The sequence below is a fragment of the Danio rerio genome, chromosome 13 (genome assembly GCF_052040795.2).
Source record: "Danio rerio strain M-AB ecotype USA chromosome 13, GRCz13ab, whole genome shotgun sequence".
NCBI classification, from domain to species: domain Eukaryota; kingdom Metazoa; phylum Chordata; class Actinopteri; order Cypriniformes; family Danionidae; genus Danio; species Danio rerio.
Genome location: NC_141033.1, coordinates 51,660,001 through 51,685,751, shown reverse-complemented (window position 1 = coordinate 51,685,751; position 25,751 = coordinate 51,660,001). Strand labels below are relative to the sequence as shown.

Sequence of the window (25,751 nt, the reverse complement as noted above, 5' to 3'; positions counted from 1 at the left end):
TTGTTAAGCGCAAATATTCGTTTCAAAACTATTTCTAAATTCAGTTATAGTTTCCAGCAAACGAATAAATGAACAATAATAATGAAATGAGCTCAAAAACCTGAGTTATATCCTAAAACACATGCTGTGCTCCATATGGTCTAAAACCTGACAGGTGGACAAATCTAAGCTTGTTTTTAATAAAACAAATATAAATATGGATATAATAAATAATACTGCTAATAATAATAACATTATACAAAAGCAAATTGTTATGAATGAACTGAAAAAGCCTCCCGAGATGAAGAAGACATAAAAGCAGTGATTTTTCATATTTATGTAGGCTAGAAAATAATATGTTTTGATATATTTTAATTCTTTATATTTATATCCTATATCTATTCTTATTGTATCCTATATATATCCTTAATATTTACATATTTTCATATGTAAAGATATTTGCCTATTGCTCTCTTGTGTGTATTAAGCAGTGTGTAAGCGAGGCGCAACTCTGCACTGGAGTTTAGACCGGGTTTGTTTTGGTCTAATGAAAAATCTATTATAGTTTCTCAAAATAGCAACGCGCCAGCGGTCCGCCTCAGAACGCCTTCCTTTATAGACCAGAACGCCTATGGGCGCACAAATGAGCGCTAATGCATTTGCCATTTAAACAGTGTAGCGCAACGCCTCAAAACCACTCTTGCGCCAAGCTGAAACTACCAAAAGACTATTGCGCCAGGTGTATGATAGGGCCCTTAAGGTCTGTTTTCTTTAAAAATCAGCAATCTCCACTAGCTAAGTGATATCCGATATAAAGTGGGTTTCAGATTGTACAAGAAGCACTGCATTACATTTCCCCTGCCATGTCTTTATATTACGAGCATTTATTTTACTCCAGTATATTCAATGAAGCTTCTGCGTTAGCCTGCCAATTCTGACTGGCGCGTGCGAGTAAACGACTTTTTGTCTCGCTTTACGCTTGAGCAACTAAATAAATGACAAAGTTTATTTAACTGAATGTATTTTAATGACATTACAACATCGATGCTGTAAAAGGAACCGTATAAAATGGAAAAAAGTTCACAATAACAGGTCACCGGAAGTGTATCAGCATGAGAACAACACTAGCTCAGCATACCCTACACATGTGCTGTGCTCCATATGGTCTAAAACCTTATAGGTGGGCAAATCTAAGCTTGTTTTTTAATAAAACAAATATAAATATACATATAATAAATAATACTGCAAATAATAATAACAATAAACAAAAGCAAATAGTCGCGAATAAACTGAAAAAGCCCGCCGAGATGAAGAAAAAATGAAAGCAGTGGTTTTTATATTTATGTAGGCTAGAAAATAATATGTTTTTTAATATTTTAATCCTTTGTATTTATATCCTATATATATTCTTATTATAACCTATATATATCCTTAATATTATAATTCTATTTCATATGTGAAGATATTTGCATATTGCTCTACGTCTTGTGTGTGTTAAGCAGTGTGTAAGCGAGGCGCACAACTAACGCGCTCTGCGCTGGACAATAGACCGGCTTTGTTGTGGTCTATTGAAAAATCTATTTTAGTTACTCAAAATAGTAACGCGTAATGCCTAGTTCACACTAAAGGATTTTAAGCCTGATTTGAGCCCGATTTGGAAGTTAACGAGCTCGCCGACAGATCGGGCTGTGATCGGGAAGAAATCTGCGGGTGCTCGGCGCTCGCCGCTCTTTATGTGTGAACTAGTGAACAACGCATCAACGAGGCTCGTTGACGCATCGCCGACACCTCGCAGACGGAAATCCAACATTCAGCATGCTAAATATTCCAGAGCAGTCGGCCGACTCAACCCCACGTGTGGTCAGATGTAGTGACGAGCTGCAGCCAATGAGAGAGCATACCAGCATGAGCTGAATGCCTGTGTGTTCAGGAGCTCAGCAGAAACATCTGTGATTGGTCAGAATGGGCATCAGTGCACTCGCTTCATTCTGTATTAACACAGACATGAGAGTAGGCTATATTAACAGTGGAACTAGAATTCTGTAACTATTAGAATTACCATACTGCTCATTCTGACCGTTCTCATATAAAACGCCATACTGTCACAACATATTTACATTCAAAGCTATTATTGAGATATTAAAATTAAGCTTTGCATGTCTGGCATCATATTTAATGACACCATTACCCTAAAAATATAATCTTTTTTTGGTAATACAGCCTGTAAATGTGTAGTTAAGATACTAAAACACTTAAAGGTCTTGGCTTTCATTTTCACTTTCAAACAGGAGCTATTTCACAGCACAGAATATGCTGTTTTAAAAGATATATCTGAGGTAAATTGATGTTTTTGCCATCAGAAAGTTTTGTTTATGTTAGCAGGAAGTTGCCAGGCAAGAAAATGCACACATATTTAAAGTCACAGTGAAAAGTATCAGACATGCACGCAGTCATTTTGACCAATATGGTAATTTAAGGCAGAAATGCTCAGTTCTTTACTGTTTTGTAATAAAAAAAAAAAACAATGTCAGAAAGAAATACACTGATAGTTAGAAAACGGCAGGGTGTTATAAATATGTTAGTTTTATTTCAAAGAGTTATAAAATTACAAAAATTAAAAACTCTCTGTGTATGTATCCACTGGAACCTTGCAGATGAGGGATTAATCTGCTGATAAATCAGCTGATTTGACGATGTTTTTAAATGCTTTCTCCAAAGCTTGAAAAGATGTCAGTGATGTCATCAGCACACAAGCAGCCAATAGTGTTCAGCTTTTTTTGACAACTCCTCCCTCAAATTTTCATTGGCTGTGGTTTGGTAGCTTGAATGAGCTGATGGGGAATGAGTTGTTGTCAGATCATGTGTGAACCCCCTCTTGTGGATCATTCACAGAGTGTTGCGTAGTGTGAACACCACAGAGATTAAAAGACACAAAGTCAAGTCATGTAGTGTGAACGGCACAGCGATCTGCTGATGTTTAAAATCCTGTAGTGTGAACTAGGCTTAAGCAATGCACCTCAACTTGCCTCCCTTTTAAGACTAGAACGCCTATTGGCGCACATATGAGCACAAATGCATTTGCTATTTAAACAGCGTGGCGCAAAACGTCAAAACGACTCTTGCGCCAAGCTGAAACTAGCAAACAACAATTGCGTTGCATCTTGCGCCACATTGCGCCGGGTGTATGATAGGGCCAACTGCGTTCAATGAGGGAAAAATTGTATTTATTTTTTTTACCCAAAAATTTAACAAGAACATATTTTAAAGAAGAAATCACAACACTGTGATATTACATTTACTCTAATCTGAGTGTGGTGTTACTGACCCCCTGCTCGTCCAGTTTAAGCAGCTGCTCTGGGACCCGGGGAGAGTTGAGGGCCAGTCGGAGACACTGGATGTTCAGCTCCGGCACCACATACTCCAGCACCTCCTTCAGTGGGAGCCCGCGGGCTGTCCCGTGCCTTGCCGTGGAGGAAACAGCATCCTCCAGAATCGCCCCGCGCAGGGTGGTCAACTGAGGGGAAACAATAAGGAGTGATCATAAATGAATGGATTAAAGAGATGTACAATAAACACACGCATGCATTCAACAGCAAAGACACTGAAGAGGAGGAACGTTTAAACATTAAAGGTCATGTGAAGTGCTTTGAAATGCGCTTTTTAATTCAATGTTTGACGTAATCTCAACTGAAGTATGAAGAGAGGGCGGGACATCCAGAAGATCCTCCCATTTTGTTAAAGAAAACAGCCAATAGCATTTAGTTTTTATCACAGCTCTGCCAGTGAGTGGTCAAGCGCAAGGACATCAAATAAAATGCAAATGAGAAGAAGGGGGCGGGGCATGTCAGACACTAGACAGCATGTGATTGGTCTGAAAATTTGATGAGAAACTGAAATATTATATAACGTGAACAAAAACTTATACAGAGGTGACAAACTGCAGGCTTTGGATGCTTAGATCAGTTTAACTTCTTCCAAATGTGAATTTTAATACTGTTTTAGAAACAACCCAGACATGCTTAAAACATACTAACTAACATACTGATAGTACTATGTCAAGTTATTTAGGTTATATACACTCACCGGCCACTTTATTAGGTACACCTTACTAGTACTGGGTTGGATCCCCTTTTGCCTTCAGATCAATGACTGTAAAAAATATGGACGACGCGACAGCCCCTTTACCCATTGAACGCCTTGAGGGCAAAACGCCTGCTTGACAGGCACAAACTGTCGCAAAAGACTGCTGAAATTGGAGCCTTGACATGCGCAGAAGGACTGTCTGATGGAGCCAGAGGAGGAGCCGCGAAAATGAGCGGAGTCGAGCTTCCAACCAAATGCTTTATGTAAAATCAACCACGCCCCCCGAACTTCTCAGCATGCGTTTGCTGTCATATCAACACAGATGGATGTAATAACGTTAACAAATATGAGGGTTTTATATAGGCTATAACATACTCGCGGCGTCGCGGGCTGATTCCGGCGTGCAAGCAGCAGCGCCGGCTCGCTCGGCCGCCGCATCTCATCTGGCTCGATTGACTCGGGCTGGAATCGGGCAGTGAGTCCAGGCATTCGGAGTAGGTCCAGCAGAGGTAGTCAGTCTGAGGGGTAAGTCTCCAGCAGGCGTGAATCTAGCCAGAACTGGCCCGAGTGTATTTTGCTATCTGGGTGGTTAGGCGTGTATCAGCAAACTAATAAAGCCCGAAAAAAGCCCTGACCTTTGCGAATAAACAGTGTTCCACCAGGATCATGTATGTCAGAAACTATAGTTTACTGCTGAACTCGTTTTGTCATGGTAAAATAACACAGAAATCGAATAATAACACTTCAGTCTCCTGCCGAAGCTCAGACGCGCTGCTTTGAGAAACTGTCAATCACAGCTGTCAATCACGATGACACGCCCAGCATTAAATTACTGCTAAAAACAAACTGTTTACAAAAATGAAGATCTGCACCTATTTCAGCACAATAACCAGTGCCTTAATCCACCAGAACCATCTTTCGGGACATTTTATTGCAAGTGTAATAATTTTTTTTATTTGGGCTCAAGTCTCCTTCATTAACACGGAGGAGGCGGGCTTTATGACTTGTACTGCAGCCAGCCCCCAGGGGGCGATCTAACGGCCGAGACCTTCACTCAAACGCAGGCTTGCGGCACACTTACTTCAGATCTGCAACTTAGGGTGCTTTCACCTCTGTAGTTCGCTTCATTTGATCCGGACCAAGCGCAATAAATGATACATTGTTGCATCTTCTGCCATCTTTGGGTCGTTTTCACACCACACTGCTGGCTTTGGTCTGAACCAGTTGAAATGAACCAAAATGCAGTCATCTGACAAAATCCACATCACTCATTGGCCAGATGTTGTTGAACATATTTCCTAAACTGCTTATTAATTGGTCAGAATTCACGTGCGGGAAAATGCCAATGAACTCATAATGCACAGTGCATCGGCCTACGGCAGCTGAATTAGTCCAAAACGCACAGTACTTTTTGTGGTTGGACCTGTTTTAGTACAGATCATATTCTCATCACAAACGAATCGCTCCAGGGCGGACTCTAGTGCGATTCAATCGAACTAAATAAGGCAGGTGTGAAAGCACCCTAAATCTTTATTGGCAGAGAATCAACAAGGTACTGGAAATATTCCTCAGAGATTTTGCTCCATATTGACATGATAGCATCACACAGTTGCTGCAGATTTGTCGGCTGCACATCCATGATACCAATCTCCCGTTCCACCACATCCCAAAGGTGCTCTATTGGATTGAGCTCTGGTGACCGTGGAGGCCATTTGAGAACAGTGCACTTATTGTCATGTTCAAGAAACCAGTCTGAGATGATTCACGCTTTGACATGGTGCGTTATCCTGCTGAAAGTAGCCATCAGAAGATGAGTACACTGTGGTCATAAAGGGATGGACATGGTCAGCAACAATACTCAGGTATTCTGTGGCGTTGACACGGTGCTCAACTGGTACTTATGAACCCAAAGTGTGCCAAGAAAATCTCCCTCACACCATTAAATCATCAAAACCAGCCTGAACCCTTGATACAAGGCAGGATGGATCCATGCTTTCATGGTGTTGAGGCCAAATTCTGACCCGACCATCTGAATGTGTCAGCAGAAATGGAGACAGGCAACGTTTCTCCAATCTTCTATTGTCCAGTTTTGGTGAGTCTGTGTGAATTGTAGCCTCAGTTTCCTGTTCTTAGCTGACAGGAGCGGCACCCGGTGTGGTCTTCTGCTGCTGTAGCCCATCCGCCTCAAGGTTGGACGTGTTGTGTGTTCAGAGATGCTCTTCTGCAGACCTCGGTTGCAACGAGTGCTTATTCGAGTTGCTGTTGCCTTTCTGTCAGCTGGAACCAGTCTGACCATTCTCCTCTCACCTCTGGCATCAGCAAGGCATTTGCGCCCGCAGAACTGCCGCTCACTGGATATTTCCTCTTTTTCAGACCATTCTCTGTAAACCCTAGAGATGGTTGTGCGTGAAAATCTCTGTAGATCAGCATTTTCTGAAATACTCAGACCAGCCCGTCTGGCACCAACAACCATGCCAAGTTCAAAGTCACTTATATCACTTTTCTTCCCCATTCTGATGCTCGACTTGAACTGCAGCACATCGTCTTGACCATGTCTACATGCCTAAATGTATTGAGTTGCTGCCATGTGATTGGCTGATTAGATATTGGTGTTAACTAGTAGTTGGACAGGTGTACCTAATAAAGTGGTCAGTGTATATATGATAAAAGATCAATTATGTTACTTTTGTATTAGTTTTCTCAGATGTTATGTTAAATATGCAAATGAGGCTAATTTAAATATACAGACACAAATTGATAGAATGTGACCAAAAAGCAATACTTAAGTGTATTTTGGATGTTTTTCTTACATTCATCTATAATAAAACACTTAATAAACACTATATACAACAGTTGAAGTCAGAATTATTAGCCCCCCTTTGAATTTTCTTTTCTTTTTTAAATATTTCCTAAATAATGTTTAACAGAGCAAGAACATTTTCACAGTATGTCTGATAATGTTTTTTCTTCTGGAGAAAGTCTTATTTGTTTTATTTCGGCAAGAATAAAAGCAGTTTTTAATTTTTTAAACACCATTTTAAGGTCAATATTATTAGCCCCTTTAAGCTATATTTTTTGATCGTCTACAGAACAAACCATCATTATACAACGACTTTACAAAACTCTAAATGCACATCAAAATTTTTATTATTTGATGACAAAGTCAAATTTGAAGACCAGTCAAAATATTATTCAAGAGTTTGACCTTAAGTGCTATAAGAAAATTTAACTTTTATTTTTAAAAAATGCATAGATCTTCTGGCATATTAAATTATTGGCAGAAGGCTGTGCTCTCGTCTGGAGAAAAGAGTCTCAGCCCTTTATTCTGCTCGTTCACTTATAAAGTAAAAGCCTTTTAGACTGATGTGAAGAACGAGAGTCCATTTCAAGATATTTTGATTCATGTGAGTGTGTCTGTGGCTTCCTAATTCAGTTTAATTGTGAATGAGTGCCGTTAGAAGATGAAGATCAAAGGCCGAGTTTTAATGAGACGAGACACTTGATTACAGACAGGAAATGATTGAAAGTCTGCCTGTTGCATTGGTCAATATTAAATATTTCCAGCATATAGAAAGGATGAGACGATGCACTTGACTCTCTAATCAACTGATGGATTGAAATGATTAACTATAAATATTAAGGAAATAATAATTCCAATAAGGACATGTATTATATTAGTTTATTGTAAGTTTATTTTCATGAACATTTTGGTTACTGTCATTGTAAATGAATGAAAGAATTAATAAATAAATGCATGAATAAGAACTATTGATTTTTGCAATGTGACAATAAATAAGTCACCATTCATTCTTTTTCCTTCAGCTTAGCTCATTATTAATCAGGGGTTGCCACAGTAGAATGAACCATCAACTATTTAAGCAGCGGATGCCCTTCTAGCCGCAACCCAGTACTGGGAAAATACACACTCATTCACATACACACACACTACGGCCAATTTAGTTTATTAATTTCCCCTATAGCCCATGTGTTTGGACTGTGCATGGGGGAAACCGGAGCACCCGGAGAAAACCCATGCCAACATAGGGAGAACACGCAAACTTCACACAGAAATGACAACTGGCTCAGCCGGGACTCAAACCAGCAGCGACCACTGAGCCGCTTTTCCAATATCTTGCAGCCCTAATAGCGGTTGATTAATTGAAGTACCTGACTGGTCCTGAAGGTGATGCGATAGTTATACTGCGCTGTCTCTTTGTCCTTCCCATCATCCAGTTTCTCTCTACGGACGCTGATGGCCACCGGACCCAAGTTCTCATCCACGCCAAAGTAGTTCTGGTGCTCTGAGGGACAAACACAGGACAGATGTAAAGCACAGATGCAGGAAAACAACACACAGAGAAGCAGAATTTGCACTGGGAAGGAAGGAAAAATAGAAGGACGACAGGAATGGGGTAAATAAATAAGTAAATAAGTAAGTAAATAAATAAAATAAGTAGGTAAATAAGTAAATAAATGATTAAATAAGTAAATAAGAAAGTAGATAAACAAAATAAGTAGGTAAATAAGCAGGTAGGTAAATAAGTAAATAAGTAAATACTTAAGTAAATAAATCAAACAAATAAGTAGGTTAGTAAATGAATATGTAAATAAATAAAATGAGTGAGTAGGTAAATAAGTATTTAAATAAGTAAATAAGAAAGTACACAAGGTAAATAAGTAGGTAAATAAGTAAATAGGTAAGTAAAAAAAAGGTTAAATAAATAAGTAAACAAGTGAACAATCAAACAAGTAAATAAATAAATAAATAGGTACATAAGTAAATAAATTAGCAAATAAATAAGCAAATAAATAAAATAAGTAGGTAAATAAGTAAATAAATTAGTAAATAAGTAAACAAACAAGTAAACAAATAAAAACTAGTAGGTACATAAGTAAATAAGCAAATAAATTAGTAAATAAATAAATAAAATAAGTGGGTAAATAAGTGAATAAATAATTAAATAAGTAAACAAACAAGTAAATAAAATAAATACATAAATAAATAAGCAAGAAGATAAGTAAACACATAAATAATGAAATAAAATAAGCACATTAAATAAAACAAGTAGGTGAATAAGTAAATAAATAAATGAACAAAAAATAAGTAAATGAGTAAATAAATAAGTTAATAAATGAGTAAACAAACAAGCAAACAAAAAAATTAAAAATAGGTAGGTACATAAGTAAATAAATGAGTAAATAAGTAAAAATTAAAGCAAATAATTAAATAAGTAAACAAACAAATAAATAAGTAAATAAGAAGGTAAGTAAAAACATACATAAGTAAATAAAATAAGTAAATAAATAAAATAAGTAGGTAAATAAGTAAATAAAAAATGTTTATAAAAATAAGTAGCAAATAAGCAGGTAAATAAGTAAATAAATAAATAAAAACAGGTAATTAAATAAATAATTAAATAAATAAACAAACAAGCAAGCAAGTAAATAAATTAGTAAATAAATAAACGTATATAAAATGAGTAAATAAATAAGTCAATAAAAAAATAAGTCAATAAATAAGTAAGCAAACAAATCAATAAAGAAAGTAAATAAGTAAGAAGGGAAGTCAAAATAAATAAGTAAATAAAAGTTAATAAAACGAGTAAATAAATAAAACAAGTATAAATAAGTGAATAAATAAAATAAGTAAATAAGTAAATAAGTAAAAGAAAGAAAGAAAGAAAGAAAGAAAGAAAGAAAGAAAGAAAGAAAGAAAGAAAGAAAGTAAGAAAGAAATTTAATGTAAACAAATTATTAAGTATATATTTTTCCTCCATTAAAGCAGCTGAAATGTCCATGTACTCTACAGACACAGAGTCATTAGTGTCATACATGAAGCATAATCTCTGATTTCACTGCACCATAGGGGTCCGTCAGAGATTAACAACAGAAATAAAGCCCTTCACAGACGAGGCTTAACCTCTTTCTTCTTGATATCCTTTTCAGTAAGCCCTTTTGGAGACAAACATGCATTTAGAGAGCACGGCAAAAACCTGATGCCAAAATTATGCAATATGATGTCCAACAATGAACTAAAGCATGGCTCAGGGGGGAAACATTAGGATAATGTGCACTGATGCAAAAAGCTAAACAAAAAAATACAACAAAGACAGCAGCCACGGCTATGTTGGTGTGCTGGATTCTACTAAATGTACAACATGAAACACAAGCTTTTTTAAAGTTACGATTGCCGCAAAATGGAGAAAAAACCTTCACACAGCCCATAATCCCACTCAAATCCAGCGGTGAACAACAAAAACACTCAACAGGACACTTTTCATCCACTCCACAGGAGGATAAAACCCAGCACCACAACAAATACTGACAACACTACACTTTATTAGAAATACACTACTTGGCAAAAGTCTTGTTGCCTATTTAGGGATAACTTGACTAGATAGTTGATCGTTTGGTATCAGAAGTGGCTTATATGAAAGGCAAAGGCTTCTAGATTTTGCTTATTTGAGCACAATAAAATATGATCATGCCTTGATTATTAATGATTTCGTTAGGACAGTAAAGTCTGACTTAACCTAGAGACTAAAGTGTCATCACTGAACAGAAATAATATCCAGTATAGAATATAAAGTCCTGCTGCAGTGGAGACAGAATGGTGGGAGCGGTGGGAGTATAAAAATCAGCCCCACCCAGACCTCTGGTCTGGAATCAAGAATAAATACTTTGTAATAGTGTTGTAAATGAGTGTATAATAATAATTAGTGAATAATTAAGCAAATAATTAAACAAGTAAACAAACAAGTACATAAAATAAACAAACAAATAAATAAATAGGTAAATAAGCAAGAAGATAAGTGAAAACATAAATAAGTAAATAAATTAAGTAAATGAATAAAACAAATAGGTAAATGAGTAAATAAATAAATAATTAAATAAGTAAACAAACAAGTAAGCAAATAAAAAAATAAGTATGTACATAAGTAAATAAATTAATAAATAAATAAACAAATAAGATAAGTAAATAAATAAGTTAATAAATAAGTTAATAAATGAGTAAACAAACAAACAAACGAGCAAATAAATAAATAAAATATGTAGGTACATAAGAAAATAAGTAAATACATTAGTAAATAAGTAATTAATTAAGCAAATAATTAAATAAGTAAACAAACAAAAAAATAAATAAGTAAATAAGAAGGTAAGTAAAAACATAAATAAGTAAATAAAAAATAAGTAGCAAATAAGTAGGTAAATAAGTAAATAAAGAAATAAAAATAGGTAAGTAAATAAATAATTAAATAAGTAAACAAGCAAGTAAATAAATTAGTAGATAAATAAACATAAAATAAGTAAATAAGTAAATAAATAAGTCAATAAATAATTAACAAACAAATCAATAAATAAAGTAAATAAGAAGGTAAGAAAAAATAAAAAAGTAAATAAAATAAGTAAAAAAATTTGTAAATAAATAAAACAAGTAGGCAAATAAGTTAATATGTGAAAGAAAGAAAGAAAGAAAGAAAGAAAGAAAGAAAGAAAGAAAGAAAGAAAGAAAGAAAGAAAGAAAGAAAGAAAGAAAGAAAGAAAGAAAGAAAGAAAGAAAGAAAGAAAGAAAGAAAGAAAAAAATTATATATCAAAAAATTAAAATCACTGGTCCCAAATTCATTTAGAAACTCATTTTATTTACGAATGTAATAAACTTTTTTAAAAACTCAAATGTCCATGTACTCTACAGTCACAGAGTCATTAGTGTCATAATACAATACTGGATTTTCTTACTTTGATACAATACCTTGAAAACTTTCGATATTCAACACCATTTTCGAGGAAACCATGATGACAGCACATTACATTTGACTAGATATGTTTAAGATACTAGCATTTAGCCTAAAGTGACATTTAAAAGCTTAACTAGGTTAGGTTAGGGTAATTAGGCAAGTCATTGTATAACATATACATTGTATAAAACATTGTGTTTGTTCAGTAGACAATCGGAAAAACAAATACTGCTTAAGGGGGCTAATAATACTGACCTTAAAATGATTTTAAAAATATTAAAAACTGTTTTTATTCTAGCTGAAATAAAACAAATAAGACTTTCTCCAGAAGAAAAAATACTATCAGACACACTGTGAAAAATTCGTGAATCTGTTCAACATCATTTGGGAAATATTTGAGAAAGAAAATCTATAATAAATAAATAAATAAATAAAATAAGTCAATAAATAAGTAAACAAACAAATCAATAAATAAAGTAAATAAGAAGGTAAGTAAAAATAAATAAGTAAATAAAAGTAAATAAAATGAGTAAATAAATAAAACAAGTAGGTAAATAAGTGAATAAATAAAATAAGTAAATAAGTAAATACGTAAAAGAAAGAAAGAAAGAAAGAAAGAAAGAAAGAAAGAAAGAAAGAAAGAAAGAAAGAAAGAAAGAAAGAAAGAAAGAAAGAAAGAAAGAAAGAAAGGTATTCAATTGTATGTTTTTTTTATCAAAATATTAAACATGTTTAAGATGACGGTTAAAGGCGTCATAACTGCCTTAGAACTGTAATTGAAGAATTATTAGCCCCCATGCATTCGTGCAACAGTGCTGCAGACTTTAAGCAGACATGTCACATCTTGCCTGCTCCCAGTTTTTGCAGCATCTTTGTCACGAAGAGGGAAGGAAATGCTGAGTTAATGGAATCAATGCTACTCCCTGGGTGATAAAAGCATCATGGAAAAGTGAGGTGTGAAGGAGGATAGTGGCTCTGGAGGGAGACGTGTTGACAGGTCTGTCCTTTCCAGGTCCCCGTAGAGATGATGATGGGGTGATGACCATCTAGCAAAGGTTAAATGGACTCTGACTTTTAGTCTGAAGTCTAGAAAGTCAGACTGTCAAAATAAAACCTGCTTTTGCAGCAAATATTGCATTCAATTTCATTCTGGGTTATGCCTTGATTCAGTCAAAATCACTTTGATGTGCAATTACAATTTATCAAATCCGTGCTGCAGTGGAGACAGAATGAATATTGTGTCTGACTCCATCATGAGCTTGGAGGACTGCATCCATACATCTCTGACATGACTCAAATCACTGATTAATAAAGTCATCTGGAATGAAGAAGAAAGCGTTCCTGCAGGACTCCCAGAGTTCATCAAGACTCTTTGGATCAATCTTCAATGTCTCCTCCTTCATCTATAATGTTCATGTCTGGTGACTGGGCTGGCCAATCCTGGAGCAGCTTGACCTTCTTTGCTTTCAGGAGCTTTGATGTGGAGGCTGAAGTATGAGGAGCGCTATCCTGCTGGAGAATTGTCCCTCTCCTGTGGTTTGTAATGTAATGGCCTGTTTCAAGATACTAATATTCAGCTTAAAGTGAGATATAAAGGCTTAACTAGTTTAATTAGGCTAGTTAGGGTAGTTAGGCAAGTCATTGTATAAAATAACAATATCGAAAAAAGAATTTTGTTTAAGGGGGCTAATAATATTGACCCTAAAATGGTTTTAAAAAATTATTTGATTCAGTCAATATCAATTCGATGTTCAATTAGAATTTTACAAAACCAAGTTGTGCATTCAATGTAAGTTTCCATTTAAAAATTAAGCTGTTATGCGTTAAACGTATACACTAAAAATTATGCATTCAGTTTAATTCCATTTAAATTGGCACATTAAAATTCTGCATTTGTTTTAGTTATGCATTTAATTGTTCACTTAATTTCAACAACTCATTATGAACAGGCAAGCAGTTTAAGTTGAAACAAATTTAATGATATGTTAAATTATTCAAATGTCAAGTGAGGAATTCGTTTTAAAGTTCTGTATTGAATCAAATCACTGTAAAGTTTTGCAATAGAGTTGGGCTCATTCAGTTTTTCAATAAAATGTACTCTTAAAAGACGCATACAAACTTTGCATTGAATTTAATTGCATTTGAAAGTTGTGCACTGAATAATTATGCTTAGAATTAAATTTTATTTAAAGTTATGCATTTAAGTCGTATTAGCAAAAGTTTGACATTATGCAATCATTTATTACATTTTAGCTATGCAATGAATTAAGTTAAGTAGTAAATATAACTAAATATAAAGTAACACATTAACTTTTGAAGTTCTGCAATGAATTAATCGTCATTTATATAGTTGTAGATAACAGACCAACAACAAATACATTAAAATTAAGATACAAATTCAGACATCCCAAGTAGGGAAAAGTCATTTCCAGCCGGGTGAGACAGAATTGATGGGGGGTTAGTGATGGTGAACGACGTATCTGAGTGGGGCCGTGTGCGCGCGATGTACCTGAAGAGTGGTGGGGGTGAGTTGCGCGCGATGTACCTGAAGAGCTGGGAGGGATGCGGTGGAAAGGGGTGTGCGACGTATTTAAGGACTGGGCGGAAGACGCGCGATTTTCGGGAGATTACCATTCATTTGTGGGCATCCGGGAGTCTCTATGCATTTGCGGGACACTCCAGAAACTTCCGGGAGACTTGGGAGGTCTGCAACTTATACGAATAGCCAGGGGCGTAAATCCCGGGGGGGACGGGGGGGGGACATGTCCCCTCGCATCTGAGGCTTGTCCCCCCCTAAACAAAATAAATTATAAAAAAAAAAAAACTGAATGTATTTATACCTAAAATAATTGTCTAAGTAAAAAGAAAACCACATTTATCACTTAAAATGCATTTAGAAACAGTTGAGTTACCCCTCCCTTTTCTCAAAATGGTTCAGTCCACTGTGTGCTTTTTCTCATATCTCACCTTCTCACACACGCACACGTCAGGTGTGCGGCTGCGGCTGAGTAAATGTACAATTTCAGTTAGTAAGTAGGGGAATTTATTCACCTTAAATAAAGCGATTAGCTTCAATGTAGTTAATACAGACTCGTTCAGAAATTTGTTGCGGCAAAAATGCTGTTTAAGGGTGTAATTTTCCAGGAATCTGCTGTATTAACGACTGAAATTACTTATCTAGTTAACGTTAGCTTGTTGCTAACGCTAAAGCTGTTTCCCATGCATTGTTTAATTTGTGACGTCTTGGCATAATGTTAACTCAACATTAACGACCACAATTAGCATATTGTTTTGCTGTGTATTTGCTAAATGAGCACTGTGCACACTAACCCCACTGTATTATTGTATAATCAGTTTCTATTCTGTTTTAAGTGACTCAATTAATTTGAAATTAAAATGTTAACCTTTTTTTATAAATACAAATAGTTTTGGAGAAACATTTGCTTTGTCGTTGAACCTGATAAAACTTTTAAAATAATCATAATGACGTAGTCTCAATGCTATAATAATAATGATAAAACCATTTTTAACTGCGGGGACATATCTTTATTGGTACAATTCGGCTGTATTATTTGTGTCCCCTTCAAAAAAATGCTGGAAAGAAATTTTATATTTATTGTCCCCCCCCACTGTTAAATCAGATTTACGCCCATGCCAATAGCGTAATAGGTAGCGATGCCGCCTCACAGTAAAAAGGTTGCTGGTTCAAGACTAGTTGGCATTTCTGTGTGAAGTGTGTATGTTCTCCCAGTGTTCGTGTAGGTTTCCTCCGGGAGTTCTGGTCTCTGCATGAAAAACTCGTGAATGGCAGATTAACCTGCTGCTGCTTTTCCAATAAGGTACGCGAATAAATATGAAAGAAATGTGGAGGATGTGTCGAGAGATGGTTGACAGGGGACGTAATTAAGTAACATGATGATCTGTGAACAAGGAAGTAGTACGTCCCAAAGCTTGCATACTCTTCTGTAACACACTCAAAAGTATATACTTTTCCTTCACAAAAAAATCACATACTTTTAGGGTGTAGTATAAGTATGCGAATCGGGACGCAGCAGTAGTGAAGGCAGGTTGAAGAAAAGCAGTGCAGTAAAAACACAAATATAGCACTTAAGTACACTTTTTTTTAAAAGAACTTGAGGAAATAGTTCTGTTACAGTAATTTGGGTATTGGTAATCTGTTCCTTTACACTTTACACCACTGATTATAAACCATCTTCACCGATGATTTAGTGGCCTGAGACAGTACAGCATGGTGTTTGTTACACGTTTTGAATGGAGAAACACTTGTGGCGAGGGTTGAGGTGTAAGAATGTTCTGCTGTCTGTGGCCTGTGATTTGTCATGTGAGAATAGACATGGTGAGGTGCAGCTGTTCTCCTATGAAGAGCGAGACGGGACTATGTCCACACACCGCAGTCCCACCACTCTTCATTAAAACACACCTTTGCAAGTCAGGAAATGGAACAAGGAAATGATTCCTCAGCTTAAACTGCACAACAACGGCGGTGTACAGTCGAAGTCAAAAATCCCAAATAATGTTTAACAGAGTAAGGGATTTTTCACAGTATTTCCTATAATATTTTTTCTTCTGGAGAAAGTCTTTGTTTTATTTCAGCTAGAATAAAAGCAGTTTTTACTTTTTTGAACCCATTTTAAGGTCAATATTTGTTTTTGATGGTCTACAGAACACAGTGTTTCCCCTAGGTGTGGCGCGGCTGTTCAGCCTGACACCAACACAAAGAGTCATGGTGTTAATTTGTTTCTTTTAATGACAGCAGTAAACAACTTAACAATTATTTGAACTGTACAACCGTACAAGTTAAAAATCAACATTTATTTTATATCTTTTTTATCCACAAAGTGTGCAGCTTTTGTCAGTGCAGTGTGATCTAATGGGCTTCTGGAAGAACATTTCAAGTACACTACTAGTACATTGATATTAGTATACTTACTAAACAAAGTATACTTTTATACTTGACCTTTACTTTGGTATACTTCTTTTTCCTCATGCTGTATTTACACCAGACCGGGAACGTGTGGATAAATAGCGTTATTCCCTCGTAAAGAGCCGCGTGAACATTTGAGTTTACTCGCTACATTCACGCATCAAACCCTGCTTCATTCGTGTGTCAAATTCACTTCAGAACAGACTGATACTGATTACTAATTCCTAGTCATGGTGATCGGCTGATACAGAGTACTGATTCTAATGCTTCACGCTTTATAATGGTTTAAGCACATTTTCCCACAAAGTATGAACCATAATAGAAGATATTGCCTTACCTAATGCCGAGTTCAGACTGCATGACTTTGAAAGTAGTCGTGTCTGAGATGTTTTCACACTGCTTGACTAACTGGTCTAGCGTTTTGTCGCTGCTTTGTTTACACTGCAAGATGGATCGGCGACAGGGACTTTCACATTGCATGACTTTACTATAGGAAGAATCGCCGACAACTTCTCCAAACTACGTCTCACAGCCAAAAACACAACGTATATCTTTTGTTATTAACTACATAATGAGAAAGAAGCCTTTAATGGGGTAGAACATGTACATATTTGCTCACCTGGGTTTAAAGGGAATTAGCCATTTCTCCTCAACGTTGATAATAAACTAATTTCTTTCTGTATGAAACGTCAAACAGACACGGTTGCTCCTGAGTCCTGTCAAACCTCCACTTGTTTTTCCTCTATTTCGTGGGTCTAAATAAACCGAAAAAGAGCGCTTTTAACTTCTCCGCCAGCCTCCCGCTGGCCTGCAGCAGGTATACACACACGCACACAAGTGAAAGCTGCTCTCTCATTGGCTGTAGACGATCGCTGATGTTATTTTCAGTCAAAACTCAATTCACACGGCATGATTTGAATCGCCGACAGCTCCAGATATTCAGCACGCCAAATATCTCAGGCATCGGCGACTCATCGGCGATTCTCTCAGATCGCGTCTTTGATAGTTCATACTGTGTGATTGTCACTCACGTGCACGAGCAGCAATTTGCCTGTGATTCCAGGCATTTGTCGGCGATTTCTCAAAACCTGTCGGCGAGCCAAAATCGGGGCTAAAATCACGCAGTCTGAACTAGGCATAAGAGAATAAATGAAGGATGCTGCATTTAATACCTTAAACACGCCTCTTATAATAACCATATAGGTATGAAAAAACAGCAGCTTTATAGAAAATAATTCATCCCTTCATTTTACTCTGGCTTAATAATTCAGGAGGTCTAGTAATTCTGACTTCAACCGTATGACTGAGGTGTCAGCGGCTGCTCTTTTTTTATTGCATGTCTGCACATCTGCATAGTCCTGACAGGATTGTGTTACCCGTTCCTAAGCTCTGGAAAAACAGCTGCTCCACCTCTCGCCATGCAGAAACGGCTTTCTTTCCTTTGACTGCCTGCTGAATAATGAGCCGAGGTCTGTGGGTGAAAGCTGCGATTGTGTCCTGCACGTTCACAGACTTTCCAACCATAGCGAATGAGCCAATTACAGCCCAGCTCAGATGACAATAAATCATGTTAGCCAGCTCGTTCTATTGGGAAATAGATAATCATGCGCCGTGCAGCGTCGCCAAAGACCTATCAAGCAGAAGAGCTCAATTTCCTCTGTGCAGCGGAGCCGTCTTCATCTGTACAGGGTTACATTTAAGACACTGATTAGCCTCGTGCATTCAACTATTTATTTTAAATGCAGTTTAAAGAAGGAGGGAGTTTAAGCTTGATGTGAATTTGAAATTTAAAGGGCCATGAAACCCCCTCGTTTCAGCAGGGTGTTTTCACACCTCTACTTTGGAAAAAGTCTGAAAAGTGGGCGTGTCCAGCTCTGTTTAGGGGGAGTGTCGGAGGAACTAAAGTGGAAGGGTGTGGGAGTGTCTATTTGGGCGAGCTGAGTTTTAGAGTCAAAACACACACACACACACACACACAAACACACACAAACACAGGGGAGAAAGTGACTGTGTTTACATGGACATCTGTAGTCGAATTATTTGCCAAATTATTAAATGGTGGACTTTAACTGCAGTTTGGCTCTTTCATTCAGGCAATTCATTCATGCCCCTCGCGACAAATGAGATATTTGATTCGAGGAACTGCTCTAAGCGTGTATTTTTCATGCAATGTTTGATACCGCACGGCGAATGAGAGAAAAAAACCCTCCGCATTTCCCAGAAACTTAGATGCACACGGCAGGTAGTGTCAGAAAGCCGCGTGTGTTATTCCGGTCACTAAATGCGGTAAAAATCCTACACGAGGTTAAAGTTTGGTTGCAGTGCTAACATGTTTACACTCGGTGCAATAGTTTGTTCGATACGAATCTGTAGAGACAGGACAATCACCAGCAACTAGAGCCGCATCTTTATTAAGAGGAGACTACAAACGAATCCGGATCTCAGCGTTTGCAGATGAGAACAGCTCTCAGGTAAACAATGTTCCTCCTTATACACGTAAGTTATTGTTGTCGAGCGTCGCGTACATTGTTAATCCACGCGTGACTCCAGCTGCGCTCTCACAGAGAGAAAATGAAAACAAAACTTAACTGCAGCAAACTATAAAAGCAACACTTCACGCTTGTTTTGCCAACACAACGTGGCGTCTATGTCGTCTAAACATTGTGACTAATGAATATTAATGAAGTTGCACAATAGAGGGCGCTGATTGGTTTAAACCAAGCTTTACTCATGCATTAATGCAGCACACTCTGAGACGTAATAAGACTCACTCTGGCACAGGCGTCCAGTCTGCATGCTGGAATACACGCTGTTATGTCATGACCGTGACGCAGCTTCAAAAATTCGCTTCAAACCAGAAGTATGAATTTGCTTGAAATAACGCAAAAACAACCAATTTACACTTTTTAGTGACATATAGGTGTCCTAATAGTGTTTTTAGCAGTGTGGGACACATATACGACTGTCAACAGCTCAAAAAATGTGTTTTGGTGTTTCGTGACCCTTTAAAGAATGTTTTGTCTATTGGTTAGCACTCAACTAATAGCCCGATATCAGTTATTGAATTCTTCCTAGACCATACACTTTCAGAAACGAAGGTACAAAATCTGTCATTGAGGTTGTACACCTCTGTAGTGTACATTTGGACATTATTAGTCCCTTTAGGGATACACATTTGTATCTTTAAAGTTAACTTTTTAGCTTTAAGGTACTGTGAGGTACACATTTATTATTGTTGCTCTCCTTCACTTGCCCAGGCCATACGTGTGTTGTTATTCTGACCTGAAGTGTCAAGCATGAACGTGTGGTTTCCTTCCCAATTTTCATTGTGCTTTGCACTCGCGCTGCCCTGGTAACTCTCGTAACAAGACGACCCTTAATCGTTTTCTCAGAGGATGACGAACAAAAAACCATTGCTTTACAAGTTTATGGAGAAAAGTAAAAAGCACTGCAGTGTTTAATAGGGGTGTCACGATTTCGATTTTAAATCGAAATCGATCGAAATTTATGCTCAATTTCGATTATCGAATCAAAAAATAGAATCGTCTATGCTGCCACGCCCCCATGTCACGTCAGCTTGGCTTGCCAAGCAGGAAAAAACACGCCCGTTGAAGTGCTTGTTGAACTGCAGACGCAGGAGACCCGTCGACAGAACTTTAACCCTCTCCTCTTTCAATGAAGTCGTCGGTGTGGAAGCATTTTGGATTTCCAGTGAGTTATGTTGACAACGTTTGTGTTGTCGACAAAAATAAAAAACACAGTTCGCAAGCTCTGCTATGTACGTATTAGGGTTCGTTAGGTACGATAGACAACACCGGCATCGCGATCCTCCGCCCGCCCCCGTTGCAAATCCGCTCGCGAAAAGTACACACTCAGGCCCTGTTTACACTGTCTTTGTTTTTAAATGGCATTTTAGAACAACAACGATTAACATCAACACTGGCGTGTAGCATTTCTGAGCAGCCCTCCTTCCTCACTATCGCTAAAAACGCACATCACGTGACCACACAGACACACACACAGTCATGCGCTCGAGACAGCAGGTCCAGGCAGTCAGAGGACTGCTTCAATCTTTCACTCACTTGTACTTTGTCATTTTAGCGAACACCTCAGATACTGTTGGCTGGTTCCTGTTGGTTGTGCACCTTTTTTACCGACGCCATTATAACGACACAGATCACTGCCTATTCACGAGTCCCGCAGAAAAAGTGATTGACAGGTGGTAATTATGTGTGTACCTTGCCTTTATTCATTTACTGTATGATTTGTTTATGGGTAAAACAAAGACCATGCAGGTCAGGTAGTTTAAACGGTAGGCTACAAATAATTAATTAGTTATTAATTAATTAATTAATTCATAATCAAAAATCTAATCGAGCCATGACTTTAGAATCGAAAATGTAATCGAATCGAGGATTTGGAGGAACGTGACACCCTTAGTGTTTAAACGCGCTATGTTTGTCTGAGGTAATAAATCTTGGGTTATTACATAAATGTGTATATTCCATACAAAGTGTGAAGCAGATTACAAATGAAGTCTGCAGGAGTCAATGATTCATCTAAATTATTAGCCTGACCAGTTTACTTCTCCAAAATATCATAAATCTTTTAAAAAATAGAATATACTGTTTTTAAATGGAAAAAGTTTTTGTTTTTCACCCAGACATTTTAAAAGAATATATTTTAGAGCAGTCATCACAATACCGTGAAACCGTGATATTTTTATCGGAGGTTATCATGCCGTCAGAATCTGATGCCTATTATTAACAATCAGCAATACAACCAGTAATACTACAACCTAGCACTAGTTTAACTTACTAAAACAATTTTGCATTACAGCATTAAGTTTAAATTCCAACACCAGCACAAGCTTTGTTACATCCACCAAAAAGAGAAGGCGTTTGCTTCGGAATAAACACAGATGGATCACTCCCACCAAAACCCCCCCGAAACCCAAAAGGTCAGTTCACATTTCACTTCAACTTCAGCAAACAAGACTCAACTCAAACACAAAAGGACAAGGGCTTACCTCTGCCGTAGAAGTATTTGTGGTAATAATACGCTCCCAGGTCGATGTGCTCGATGATGTACCGCTTGACCTTTTCGCGGTGGATCGCTTGGCTTTCTCTCGGCACCTCCAGTACAGACACGCCAGCATTGGTACAGTGGGAGCTCAATGAAGACTCGAATGAACAATTTTCTCCTCCGGCCGTGTAGCTGGTGTTATTGGCCCTAGAGAGAGAAATCCTCCTCTCCCCCTCGCCACCAATTTCATTACGAAAATGCGGACAACTTAGCACCAATCCATTGCTTTTCCCATCCCCTTCATCCGCATCTAGATTCTCCTTGGGATTGAGATCTTCCCGACTTCCCATTGGCGATTCAAACAGTGATGTAGGTGCTGTAATATTCCCGCAAACTTGCCCCGCTCCTGGAACTTGGTACTGGGATGCTGCAGAAGCTCCAGTGGTGGTGTTTTTCCTCTGACTGAGGCTTACCCGGTTGGCCACCGCTTCGCTGATGTTAAAAAGCACGCTCTGGACATCATAATGAGCGAAGCATTTCTGAAAGCTAAGAGGTCGGCGGTCCTCCTGCTCTGTGGAGAGCCTCAAAGCATCGCTCTCGCTCTTTATAGTCCTCAACTTTCTGAAGAGCGACGTCTCGGATGATTCCGACTTCAGGCGCCGCATAAAGGACTTTTCTCTTTCTCGACTATAGAGGAGGGAGCTGTCCACATAGTCGTAGCCTGAAATTAGAGGATATTCGATAAATCAATATCAGAATCAGAATGCGCATTATTCGCGCACAAGGAATTGGTGTGTATTTTTCAGGAGCGCAGGATACATACAGTGCATGCGTCAGGGTTCATACACATTTTTACTTCCAAGACTTTTAAGTCAATTTTCATGACCTAATGTTTCATGTAATGTCTATATATATGCCATATATCATAAGAAAAGTTTACATTTATTACAGCATATCATTAAACACGCAATAGATTCAATTTATTTTTATATCTATGTAAAATAGATGACGCTTACTCACAGCACTAATAATGTGTTTGTTTTGTTGCATGTCTTTGGCTAAGAAAAGAAACAGAGTAAAAACAACTAACCTTCATTCCAATATGCAGATATTTGTCAAACTGAAAAAAAATGTCTGCAGAATTATCCTTAGGTCAATAGCCTATTGTCAATATTTTGATAATACCATATAGTAGAGCTGCACGATTCTGGCTAAAATGAGAATCGCGATATTTTTGGATTAAAATAAAGATCATGATTTTTTCACGATTCTGTAGATGTAAAATAAAGGTATGGTAAAAACAAACATATGGCGCAACATCGATAATAATATTATGTGTAGGTCTACTGATTTCTATAAATAATTCTATTCTACCTATAATAATTCTGATGTTGAATTATTATGTTTGAGATTTATGCTTGCAATCTGTCATATTAGACAATTTTATTCACTGGTGAAATCAGACATTTGCCATTATCAGATTATATTCAACAATATATAGGCTAGAGTAGTTATACTGACACTGTAAACATTTATTTTCATGCTCAACTGTGTGTTCGCCATGAAAGAAAAAACATATCAAATGCTTGTGGTAATCATAACTCTAAAATGCGATATGATCATTTAAATGAAGTGCACACTTTCGGTTTCATTTTGACTGCTATGTGCTTGTTCATTCTTTGTGCGCGGCTCGTAAACGATCACTCTGTGCCACAAACTGAATATTATTTACAACTGTATTACCTGTTACTCACAACATATGCAGGTTCTGTTCACTAAAGTAGATCTCCCGGCCGCAAAAACATCATTATATGAAGACAAAATTGACATTTTTAGGTGAATTATACCTTATAAATACAGTATGTGACTCATTCAACATCATTTGGAGGTGTCAATGTCACTGAGCAATATATGTGAAACAATGAAAAGACTCGTGCAGCCGCCTTTTCTTCTCTCCTGAACTTGAAAATATGATTAGCAGAATCGTAGAACTGCTGGATTAAGATCGTCTAGGGCAGGGGTGTCAAACTCAATTCCTGGAGGGCCGAAGCCCTGCACAGTTTAGTTCATCCCTGCTCCAACACACTTACCTGTAGGTTTCAAACAAGCCTGAAGGACTCAATTAGTTTGATCAGGTGTGTTTAATTAGGGTTGGAACTAAACTGTGCAGAGCTGCGGCCCTTTTGGAACTGAGTTTGACACCTGTGGTCTAGGGGGTCGAATCGAGATTGCAGGCCAGCTGATCTTCAGTGGCTTTAAAACCCTCCAGTGTACTTAAATCTGTGGTTACACTCAGTAAACAGCGGTGAGTTTAGTGAAATGATGACCTTCGCGGCCAATCACAGTCATTTCTGTTGAGCACATGAACACAATGGCAAATCAGCGCTGTTTAAGAACGTGCTCAACAGCAGATGTTAGCAGGAAATGGATGTTTTTTTCAAATTTCAGTACTGATTGGTAGCGAATCTCATTATCATGACGACACTAATACCGTAAACTGTGTTAAAATATCTAGCAATTAATCAAGAAAATACATCATTGTTATAAGCCTACCTGAAATGTGAACAATCTCTCCTCGGGATATCTGAGCAGCTGTCTGGAGGCTTGGGGAGAGCGCAGTATCATAGCGGAGGAGTTCTGGAAAACCAACCGGTGGGGCGCTCCGATGGTCCAAATGATCAATACGATATCCTCGTAACATTGTAAAGAATCCATCATTCCCAAGTCCCTGTCTGTCAATAGAGGATGTACTGCCATATTCCCGATGCAATGAGGCGCCAGTGTTTGGGTTGACAGCGTTCTGGTCCATTATATCCTCAGCATCAATATCGCTGATAGTCACATCACTGTTACTCCGTTGGCGAATCGGATGAAGCCCCTTTAAAGGGGACCGACTTAGAAGGTCATTAAGGGAGTATTTAGTATCGTGCTCCTCATTTAAATCTGTAAACTCCACATTTTGGTCAGGCTGTCCATTCTGGAAGGCCTCAAAGTTGGGTCCCCAACCCTCCTTTTTCGGGGGCCAATCGGTCACCCTAGCTCGCACCCCCATTTTAGGCATGGCAGGCGTCCCGTTGGATTTACCACCCACTTCCTGTTTGCCCTGCGTGTTGGCCGCTGGATGTCCCATACTCCCGTTCAATGCTTTCAGCTTCCTGCTAAACAATTCCTCCGATGACTGCATGACGTTAGAGGAGCAATGGAAGGTTCAATTGATGGTTGAATCCCACGGCTCAAAAAACCTCATATCCTGCATGGGAAACCAAGAACTCAAGTCCCCTTATCGGTTACATTGTCATAGGTCACCCAGCTATCTCAACTAGTTGTCCTTAAGGGAGTCAGCCCCACATACAGGGCCCCTCTTTTTACTCCAAGTCCATTTTTTCCCTTCAGGAGTGAGCAGTTTGATGAAAGACAGGCAGCATTTGGGTGTCACGGACGGCTGGAGCTTCAGGGAGCAGAAAGGGTCAGTCCAAAACGGCTCTTCTTTCACTGAGCTCAGCTAATTTAGGACGACAGCTGGAGGAGAGCGATCTGTCGGGAGCAAGGAGAAAAACAAAAGCACATTAAGACATCACGCAGAGAGGGGCAGATATGCAGTTGAAGTCAGAATTGTTCGCCCTCCTGAAATATTTCCCAAATGATGTTTAAAAACTCTGCTGCTATTTGGGGATTTCCGCCTGGATTTTGCCTACCCAAATTTAAAAGCTTCCCAAATCCACATGCAGGGGTGTACATGCAAAAATTTGGTATTATTTTAAAGAAAACCCTTTGAATTTTCATAAAACTCTATTGAAAGTGTTTAAAATATCTGTATATGTTGTCTGTGTTATAATAAACACCTAAAAAAAGAGGCACTTTTTGTATTGTTTTTATAAACTCAAATTTGAAAGTGTACCCTTTAGGTTCTGTGTGGTCTAGGGTTGCTGTAATTAATGTTGTTGGTTCCTGCACATGTCTGTAATCATAGGAAAAAAGAAAA

General features: G+C 37.7%; 1 protein-coding gene and 1 long non-coding RNA gene across 10 annotated transcripts in view; both read right to left on the bottom strand.

Annotated features, from left to right (window-relative positions):
* The window catches only part of LOC147841212 (uncharacterized), a 1,204,737-nt gene that overhangs the window by 694,931 nt on the left and 484,055 nt on the right, over positions 1-25,751 (bottom strand). The gene's annotated exons all lie outside the window — the stretch shown is intronic.
* The window catches only part of sipa1l2a (signal-induced proliferation-associated 1like 2, genome duplicate a), a 288,056-nt gene that overhangs the window by 148,570 nt on the left and 113,735 nt on the right, over positions 1-25,751 (bottom strand). For all 9 annotated transcript variants that reach the window (XR_015506408.1, XM_087279788.1, XM_087279790.1 and 6 more), the window contains exons 3-6: positions 24,323-25,303; positions 21,774-22,490; positions 8,230-8,363; positions 3,305-3,493 (exon numbers count right to left, since the gene is read on the bottom strand). Coding sequence is in view for 8 of the 9 variants with exons in the window: in XM_087279788.1 (XP_087135914.1) it covers positions 3,305-3,493; positions 8,230-8,363; positions 21,774-22,490; positions 24,323-24,953 (1,671 nt within the window). In the remaining variant the exon portion in view is untranslated. The remainder of the gene's footprint in view (positions 1-3,304; positions 3,494-8,229; positions 8,364-21,773; positions 22,491-24,322; positions 25,304-25,751) is intronic.